The following is a 10,460-nucleotide window of genomic DNA, read 5'->3' as shown; positions in this document are numbered from 1 at the left end:
CCTAGCCAGAGCAATTAGACATCAAAAGGAGATCAAAGGGATACAAATCAGAAAGGAAGAAGTCAAATTATCACTATTTGCAGACGATATGATAGTATAAATAAGTGACCCCATATATTCCACCAGAGAATCCCTAATCCTGGTAAACAACTTGAGCAAAGTAGCTCAATATAAAATTAACTCAAACAAATCAGTGGCCTTTCTCTACACAGAGGATGAACAGGCTGAGAAAGAAATTAGGGAATCAACATCCTTCACAATAGTCACATATAATATAAAGTACCTTGGTGTGACTCTAAATAAGCAAGTAAACGTTCTGTATGATAAGAACTTCAAGTCTATGAAGAAAGAAATTGAAGAAGATCTTAGACTCCCATGCTCATGAACTGGCAGAATTAATATAGTACAAATGGCCATCTTGCCAAAAGCAATCTACAGATTCAAGGCAATCCTCATCAAAATTCCAAATCAGTTCTTCATATATTTAGAAAGAGCAATTTGCAAATTCATCTGGAATAACAAAAAACTCAGGATAGCGAAAACTATTCTCAACAATAAAAGAACTTCTGGTGGAATCACCATGCCTGATCTCAAGCTGTACTACAGAGCCATTGTGGTAAAAACTGCATGGTACTGGTACAGGGACAGGCAGGTATATCAATGGAATAGAATTGAATACCGAGAAATGAGAGCATACACCTATGGTCACTTGATCTTTGACAAAGGAGCAAAAACTATCCAGTGGAAAAAAGACAGCATTTTCAACAAATGGTGCTGGTTCAACTGGCAGTTAGCATGTAAAGAATATGAATTGATCAGTTCATGTCTCCTTGTACAAAGATCAAGTACAAGTGGATCAAGGAACACCACAGAAAACCAGAGATACTGAAACTTATAGAGGGGAAAGTGGGGAAAAGCCTAGAATATATGGGCACAGGGGAATAATTCCTGAACAGAACAGCAATGGCTTGTGCTGTAAGATCAAGAATTGACAAATGGGACCTCATAAAATTGCAAAGCTTCTATAAGGCAAAGGAAACTGTCAATAAGACAAAAAGGCAACCAACCGATTGGGAAAAGATTTACCAATCCTAAATCTAATAGAGGGCTAATATCCAATATATACAAAGAACACAAGAAGTTAGACTCCAGAGAACTAAATAACCATATTAAAATATGGGGTACAAAGCTAAACAAAGAATTCTCAACTGAGGAATTCTGAATAGCTGAGAAGCACCTAAAAGAAAATGTTCAACATCCTTAGTCATTAGGGAAATGCAAATCAAAACAACCCTGAGATTTCACCTCACACAAGTCAGAATGGCTAAGATCAAAAACTCAGGTGACAACAGATGCTGACAAGGATGTGTAGAACGAGGAACATTCCTCCCTCCATTGCTTTTGGGACTGCAAGCTGGCACTACCACTCTGGAAATCAGTGTTACAGTTCCTCAGAAAACTGGACATAGTACTATCTGAGAACCTAGCAATACCACTCCTGCACATATACCCAGAAGATGCTCCAACAAGTAATAAGGACACATACTCTGCCATGTTCATAGCAGCCTTATTTATAATAGCCAGAAACTGGAAAGAACCCAGATGTTTTTTAACAGAGAAATGGATACAGAAAATGTGGTACATTTACACAATGGTGTACTACTCGGCTATCAAAACAATGAATTTATGAAATTCTCAGGCAAATGGATGGATCTGGAGGGTATCATCCTGAGTGAGGTAACCCAATCACAAAAGGACACACATGATATGCATTCACTGATAAATGGATATTAGCCCAGAACCTTGGAATGCCCAAGATATAATTCACAAGGTTCTATGCCCCAGTATAGAGGAATGCCAGGGCCAGGGAAAAGGAGTGAGTGTGTTGGTGGGTGGGTGGGAGGAGTGGGAAGGGGATTTTCAGAGGGGAAACTAGGAAAGAGGATAACATTTGAAATGTAAATAAAGAAAATATCTAATTAAAAAAAAAAAAGAAAAAAGGATAGAATTCACAAACCACATGAAACTCAAGAAGAAAGACCAAAGTGTGGATATTTCAATCCTTCTTAGAATGGTGAACAAAACACCCATGGAAAGAGTTACAAAGACAAAGTGTGAAGGAAAGACTAAAGGAATGACCATCCAGACTGCCCTACCTAGGGATCCATCCCATATACAATCACCAGATCCACTTTTGTGGATGCCAACACGTGCTTACTGACAGAAGCCTATTATAGATGTCTCCAGAGAGGCTCCACCAGTGCCTGACAAATACAGATATGGATCATCGCAGCCTACCATTGGACTGAGGTCCCAAATGATGGAGCTAGTGAAAGGACCCAAGGAGCTGAAGGGGTTAGCAGCCCCATAAGAGGAACAACAATATGAACTAATCAGTACCCCCAGAGCTCCCAGGGACTTAATCACCAATCAATGAGCACACATGGTGGGATTTGTGGATCCAGCTGCATATGTAGCAGAGGATGGCCTAGTCAGACTTCAATGGGAGGAGAGGCCCTTTGTCCTGTGAAGGCTCTATGCCCCAGTGTGGGAGAATGCCAGGGCCAGGAAGCAGGTGTGGGTGGGTTGGTGAGCAGGGGTAGGGGTTAGGAAATAGTGGGTTGTCCAAGGGGAAGCCAGGAAAGAGGACAACATTTGAAATGTAAATAAAGTAAATATATAATAGTTTTTTAAAAGACTAATTATTCATTAATAAATACCTAGGCCACAGCTTTTTCTATTCCCTGACTAGCTCTTCACTTATTTAAACTATTATATGTCAACCACTTGGTTATTTACCTGTCTTTTGTTCCAGGCTACTGCTTTCTTTTGGCCTCCTCAGTGTCTCCCTGAGTTCACCTACCTGCTGGTTTACTTCTGCCTCCTTGGTCTAGCTCTCTCTCCTTGGTCTCTCTGTGGTCCATCTCTTCCATTCTTTCCCTTCATCTCTTTTTACTCTCGAGCTATTTCCCAGAGTCTTTTCTCTGTCAGTGTCCCACCTACTATTTCCTGTCCAAACTCATTAACCATTAGTTTTGTTATTGTTGTTGTTGTTGTTGTTGTTGTTGCTGCTGCTGCTGCTGCTGCTGCTGCTGCTGGCAGAAGATGCATATAATAGATTCTCTTTACACAAACACAAAAGAATATACCTTCTTCTTAGCACTTTACAGAGTCGTCTCCAAAAGTGACCCTATAGTTGGTCACAAAGCAAGTCTCAACAGATACAAGAAAATTTAAATAACTCCTTGTATCTAATCTATCACTATGAATTAAAGCTGTATTTCAACAACAGAAACTAGAGAAACTCTACAAACTCGTGGAAACTGAACATTTCTCTACTCAATGATCACTGGAACAGGAAAGAAATAAAGAAAAAAATTAAAGACATTCTGAAATGTCCCAAACTTATGGGACACAATGAAAGTGGTACTAAGAGGAATGTTCATAGCATTAAGTGTCTTCATTTAAAAAAAAATTGGAGGGATCTCATACTAACAAATTAAAAGTATACCTCAAAGCTCTAGAAAAAAAGCAAACACACCAAAGAGGAGTAGATGGCAGGGAATAATAAAACTCGGGGCAGAAATCAATCAATTTGGAAGAAAATACAATGAATGAGCAAAAGCAAGAACTGGCTTTTTGAGAAAATCAACAAGATGACACTTAGCCAAACTAACTAAAAGGCAGAGAAACAGAATCAAAATTAATAAAATCATCAGTGAAAAGAGAGACATAATAAGAGACGCTGAAGAAATTTGAAACAGAGGAATGGATTCAGAAAATGTGGCACATTTACACAATGGAGTACTACTCAGCTATTAAAAACAATGAATTTATGAAATTCTTAGGCAAATGGATGGATCTGGAGGATATCATCCTCAGTGAGGTAACTCAATCACAAAGGAACTCACTTGATATGCACTCACTGATAAGTGGATATTAGCCCAGAAACCTAGAATACCCAAGATACAATCTCCAAAACACAAGAAAAATCAAGAAGAAGGAAGACCAACAAGTGGATACTTCATTCCTCCCCAAAATAGGGAATAAAATACCCATTAAAGAAGTTGCAGAGACAAAGTTTGGACCTAAGATGAAAGGATGGACAACCCAGAAACTGCCCCACCAGAAGGTCCATCCCATAATCAGCCACCAAACGCAGACACTATTGCATATGCCAGCAAGAACTTGCTGAAAGGACACTGATATATCTATCTCTTGTGAGGCTATGACACTACCTGGCAAATATAGAAGTGAATACCCGCAGTCATCTATAGGATAGAACACAGAGACCGCAATGGAGGAGGTAGAGAAATTACCCAAGGAACTGAAGGGGTCTGCAACCCTATAGGTGGAACAACAATATGAACTAATCAGTACCCCCAGAGCTTGTGTCTCTAGCTGCATATATAGCAGAAAATGGCCTAATCAGCCATTGTTGGGAAGAGAGGCTCCTTGGTCTTGCAAACTTTATATGCACCATACAGGGGAACGCCAGGGCTAAGAAGTGAGAGTGAGTGGGCAGGGGAGCAGGGTGGGGAGAGGGTATAGGGGACATTCAGGATAGCATTTGAAATATAAATGAAGAAAATATCTAATAAAATAATTTTAAAAAAATAAAAAATAAATAAATAGTTTATACCACCAGAAAGAAAGAAAGAAAGAAAGAAAGAAAGAAAGAAAGAAAGAAAGAAAGAAAGAAAGAAAGAAAGAAAGAAAGAAATTTGAAGAATAGTTAGGTTTTATTTCAAAAGCCTGTACGCCACAAAATTGGAAAAATCTAAGTGAAATGGATGACTTTCTAGATAGATAACACTTAACCAAAGTTAGATCAAAATCAGGTAAAAAAATTTACACAGTCCTATAACCCCTATGGAAATAGAAACCATCATTAAAAGTCTCCCAGACCAAAAAAAAAAAAAAAAAAAAAAAAAAAAAAAAAAAAAAAAAAAAAGCCCATGCTCAGATGGTTTTAGTGCAGAATACCACCAAATATTCAAAAAAAGCTAATACCAATACTTCTCAAACTATTCCACAAAATAGAAACAGAAGAGACACTTACTTACAAACTCATTCTATGAAGATAAAATTATTCTGATATCTAAACAACACAAAGACTCAACAAAGAAAGAGAACTTCAGACCAATTCCCCTATGAGCATCATCAGGAAAATGAAGACCAAAATGACTCTGAAATTACATCCTACAGCCATCAGAATGGCTAGGATCAAAAACTCAAGGGACAGCACATGGTGGCAAGGATGTGGAGCAAGGAGTACATTCCTCCATTGCTAGTGGGAATGCAAACTTGTACAACTACTCTGAAAATCTGTTTGGAAGTTTCTCTGAAAATTGGAAATAGTCTACCTCAAGACCCAGGGCCAAAAGACACCCTACTCTACCAGAGGGACATTTGCTAAATTATGCTCATAGCAGCCTTATTCATAATAGCTAGAAACTGGGAACAACCTATATATCCCTCAATGGAAGAATAGATAAAGAAAATTTTGTGTGTCTACACAATAGAATACTATTCGACTATTAAAAGAAAAGACATTAAGAAATTTGCAGTCAAGTGGATGGTACTTGAGCATATCATCCTGAGTAAGGTAACGCAGACTCAGAAAGACATGTATGGTATGTACTTGCTTATAATTGGATATTAGCTATAAATTATAGGACAACCACATTACAATCCACAGACCCAAAGAAACTTGTTAATGGGGAGGACCCAATGGAGGATGTGTGAATCTCACTCAGATGGGGAAACAAAAACTCATCAGAGATGGATGGAGAGAGGGAACTGGGTGGGAGAGGAGGTGATAGGTATATGGTTATGTAAATCAAATGTAGGGGAAGGGTGCATGAGGGAGTTGGGGATGAGAATGGACGTCTGTAGAGGCCATCTCTGGAACCAGTTGGAGACCTGGGCTTCAGGGGCTTCTGCGAAGGTGACCCTAACTGATATTACTACCAGTAGAGACTGAAGTACCTACCCTCTGTCTCAAGGCAGGATTTCCAGTGGAAGTCCACCCACAAAATCTTCAACCCAAAATTTGCCCAGTCTACAAGATGCTAAGTGAAAAAAACATGGACCAGAGACCAATAACTGGCCCAACTTAAGATCCATTCTATGGGAGAGAGCCAACTCTTCACACTATTGGTGATCCTTTGCTTGCAGACAGGAACTTAGCATAACTGTCTCCTGAGAAGATTCATGCAGCAGCGGATGGAAAGAGATGCAGAGAACTATAGCCAAACATCAGTCAGAGATTGGGGTGTCTTGGGGAATAATGGGCTTAGGTTTAAGGGACTCTGAGGAGACAAAGACATCACAAGAAGATCTACAGAGTCAACTAACAGGCACATGTGTGCTCACCACCATCCAAAGAGCATATGGAGGCTAGAAAGATGTAGCATATGTGCAGCTTGGTCTTCAGGTGGGTCCCCTAAGGGTTGGAACCAGAGCTGCCAATGACTTTGTTGCCTACAATTGTATCCCCTTCCCCTACCTGGACTGCCTGGTTGGGCCTCAGTGGGAGAGGAGGTGCTTAGTTCTTCTGGGACTAGATGTCACAGGGTAGGGTAGTACATAAGGAGGGCCTTCCCTTCTCCTCAAAGAGGGGGTAATGGAAAATGAATATGGAAGGGTAGGACTGGAAGAAAGGAGGGAGGATGACTGCAATTGGGATGTAATGTGAATTTTAAAAATAAAATAAATTATGAAAATAATTATTGATTTATATCATATCTTTGTTAAACTAGTCCTTAGTATATACTAGCAATAGTAATTAAGTTGTTGAATTAATAATGCAATAATTAAAAGTATACTAAGACCCATTTATGTTTATTTAATATTAGCATTGTAGGTTTAGAATTTTCAAAACCTACTTTAATAAGGGTTCTTAAATGCTTTAGACTCCTTTCTAAGGCAAGATCCACCAGAAGTAATGGAAAGAGAAGGTTAATAGGGCAAAGGGGCATATGGAATTGTCTAGAAACAGTTCTTTGGGGCGATCCTAGTCTTCATTGTCAGGATATCAGAAGTTCAGTTCACAGGAATCAGCAGCAGTAGCTCGATCCACTCACAAACAACATTCATGAATCTGCAATGGCAGTTTGATCCAGAAGAAACCACAAGGCTCTGCCGACTGACCCAAGTCCTTGCAGAAGTCCATGCAGAAGGGGCAAGAAGCTTCCAGAATATCATGAGAAGTTCTTTTGGTGCATTTCTTTCTACAAAGTCTAAGACAAACAATGATCAGCAAAGAAAGGACAGCAAACCAGTGCCATAGCATCATCAGTGAAGACCAGCAAAAAGTGTCAAGGTGAACCAGTGCAACAGTGTTGTCCATTGCTTGTTGGGTTATGTTTGTACTCTTTCCAAACATCATGTGTCCCCTCAATCATCTGCTCTAGCAAAATATCACATGCCCTTTTCCAGAAAGCTTCCAGAAAACCACCACTTGTATCTATTCTTAGCAAAACATCCTCCCATGTTTCTGCCTCAGTAAAACAGCCTCTCATAAGACAGGTTCCATAAAACATCCCATAACACAACTGAGTCTCCAAAGAAACCAGAAATTTCCACTTCATAGCATTGTATCATATTTTCCTCTTATATTTTAATAGTCATATAGTTCATTAATTATACAACTGGCTTTATTCAATAAAAATTTTAGTATATAGTCTGGTCACAAATAGTTTTTAGTGAGCTTTACAATTAAAGATTTTGATTTCCTTGCTCTAGAAAGAGATTTAGACAAAGATTGTTTGTTTGTTTGTTTATTAAAATTAAAGACTTTTTAAAAAGTGAATCCTATGCACTTTCATGGTATAGACAATTATGTTTTTCTGTTTTGTTGTAATTAATAAATATTGCAATCTCCTGGTGTCTTTAATCCCATTACTCTAAGGAAAAAAACATTGAATTCTCATTTTTATTTTCCATGATCATAGTTTTCTCAGTATTTTCTTACAGAGTTTCAATAATCTATCAAACACCCATCATCTCCAGTCTTAAGATGATAATCATGTTAGTTTAAGTAGATATTTCCCAGAAGAAGAAGGGGAAGTTCATTCAGAGACAGTAGTTCTATTACTTTTATAAGTTCTAATTGTTCATTGATCTATACCCACAGAACTAAGACCATTGCACAGCCATTAACAGTAACACAAAGATTTGTAAATGTCCCTAGTAACTCTGTAAATACTCATGTTTATATCACTTTAAATATTCTTAAATGTGTATGTAAATATGAACTCAATATGTAAATATGTAAATAGAACTCAAGTCAAATCTTATGTTTATAGTACCAATACCTAACTTACTAAAAATTGGAATTTACCTAGTTTTGGAGATTTATATTAATTCTTGAATATGAATAACTTAGTCTATATTTCACTATCATTTATTAGAAATATTGACTTAATACACTAACATAGGGTAAATAACTATCAACATATCTTCTATAGGATAAGAGGACTAACACCATTATACAGGTGGACTATAAGTACATGATGCAAAAAAATCACCGCTGATTCTATACTCCTCTGGAAAAACTACTTTATTTCTCTAAGATTCACATTTCTCATCTGCAAACAAGATAATTTATAATACCTAATTAAATAGATTTATTATTAAATTAAATATAGAAGCTACAGGATTTTAGAAGCCAATTCCTTAGATACAAATGATCTCAATGCATATCTTCATGAGTATATGGGCATACTTCCTGTCTTTGCCAAGGCAATTTATCCACAAAATAAAAAATAGGTGCTACTTTGTTAGTTGTTGTTGTAAGAAATAAGTGAATTCAAATATAATGAAGATAAAATTTAATCTGACAAGTAGAAGGCACAAAATCGTTGTTTGCTACATAAATTACATAAAGGCAAAGAGCTTGATATCTTGCAGAATTTCAATAGTAGCAATGATTATTCCTATCACTTCACTGACATCAAGTAGTCCTGCAAATGATGCTCACATGTATAAAAGTAAGAATAGTGCAAAGACACAGTGTTTAATACAAAAGCATTCAGTAAAGTCTCATGTGATAGATGCTAGGTGTGATGTGGGTAAAGAAAATCATCACAAATTTCTTGAATTCAATAGTCTATGAATATACTCTGGCAATTGCTTTCCTCAGAGCATCCTTTACATCTCTGTTTCTCAGACTATAGATGAGAGGATTCAGCATAGGAATCACCACTGTGTAGAATAAAGAGATCACCTTGTTCTGTTCAGTAGAGTAGCTCGACTTGGGCATTACATAAATGACAGTAATGGTCCCATAGAAGAGAGTGACTGCAGTGAGGTGGGAGGTGCAGGTGGAGAAGGCCTTGCGGCGGCCCTCAGTAGAGCGCATCTTCAGGATGGTGATAAGTATGTAGATGTAGGAGACAGCTATGACAAAAACTGTCACCACAATAATGGAGCCAGAAGAGATAGAGGGGATGATTCCAATAATGGAGACATCTGAGCAGGACACTTTCAGCAAAGGGGAGAAGTCACAGAAAAAGTGATTTATCTGAGTTGGTCCACAGAAGGACAGACTTAACACACAACCAGTAAATGTCCAACCATTCATGAAGCCACCAACATAGGATATTCCCAACAATAGAAAACAGACTCTAGAGGACATGAGTGTTGAATAGAGGAGAGGTGAACAGATTGCTACATAGCGATCATAGGCCATGGCAGCCAGTAGGAAGCACTCAGCTGACCCAAATGACACTGTCATACAGAGCTGAGCTGCACAGGTAGCCACAGGTAGGACCAGCCCATGTCCAAGGAGCTCCATAAGCATTATAACTGAGACTGAGGTTGAAAATACAATATCTACAAAAGCCAGGTGGCTGAGGAATAGATACATGGGTGTGTGAAGCTGGGAGGAAATTCTTATCAATGTGATGATGCTGATATTGCCTACTAAAGTGACAATGTATGCTCCTAGAAATATCACAAAAAAGACTATACACAGCTTAGGGTCCTCTGTTAGTCCCATGATGATTAATTCTGCCACAGTGGTGTGATTTTCAGCCTCCATCTCTTATGTGAATTGTTCCTGTTGACGGAAATGAAAATATTTGCATTTACAATGTTACCAATTTGCACATTGCTGGATTTCTTTGATTGCCCTTATACTTGTTCATGGTTATCTCCTCTGCCCAGCACATAAATACACATTTCTTAGGCTTTGTGTTTTTGTCCTTTTCTCTGTGAATAAAATAAGACTGATGAGTCTCACTCTGTGTCACTTGTTATTTTTTGTATGTACTATTTCTTAAAAGTTGGGCTGGTGAGATGGCTCAGTGGGTAAGAGCACCCGACTGCTCTTCCGAAGGTCCAGAGTTCAAATCCCAGCAACCACATGGTGGCTCATAACCATCTGTAACAAGATCTGATGCCCTCTTCTGGAGTGTCTGAAGACAGCTGCAGTGTACTTACATATAAGAAAG

The 10,460-nt window shown here is 38.3% G+C and overlaps 1 protein-coding gene across 1 annotated transcript; it reads right to left on the bottom strand.

Moving 5' to 3' along the window:
• Positions 1–9,063: 9,063 nt before the first annotated feature.
• LOC110334685 (olfactory receptor 472) lies at positions 9,064–10,134 on the bottom strand. The gene has a single exon (XM_021216522.1). The coding sequence runs from the start codon at positions 10,046–10,048 to the stop codon at positions 9,116–9,118; it is 933 nt and encodes a 310-aa protein (XP_021072181.1). The 5' UTR covers positions 10,049–10,134; the 3' UTR covers positions 9,064–9,115.
• Between the last annotated feature and the right edge of the window lie 326 nt (positions 10,135–10,460).

This window comes from Mus pahari, chromosome 1 (genome assembly GCF_900095145.1).
Source record: "Mus pahari chromosome 1, PAHARI_EIJ_v1.1, whole genome shotgun sequence".
NCBI classification, from domain to species: domain Eukaryota; kingdom Metazoa; phylum Chordata; class Mammalia; order Rodentia; family Muridae; genus Mus; species Mus pahari.
The sequence above is the reverse complement of the archived record's forward strand: the minus strand, read 5'-3'. Positions and strand labels throughout refer to the sequence as shown.

Coding starts and splice junctions, on each gene's coding strand:
- LOC110334685 (XM_021216522.1), bottom strand. CDS start 10,048: ATGGAGGCTGAAAATCACACCACTGTGGCAGAATTAATCATCATGGGA.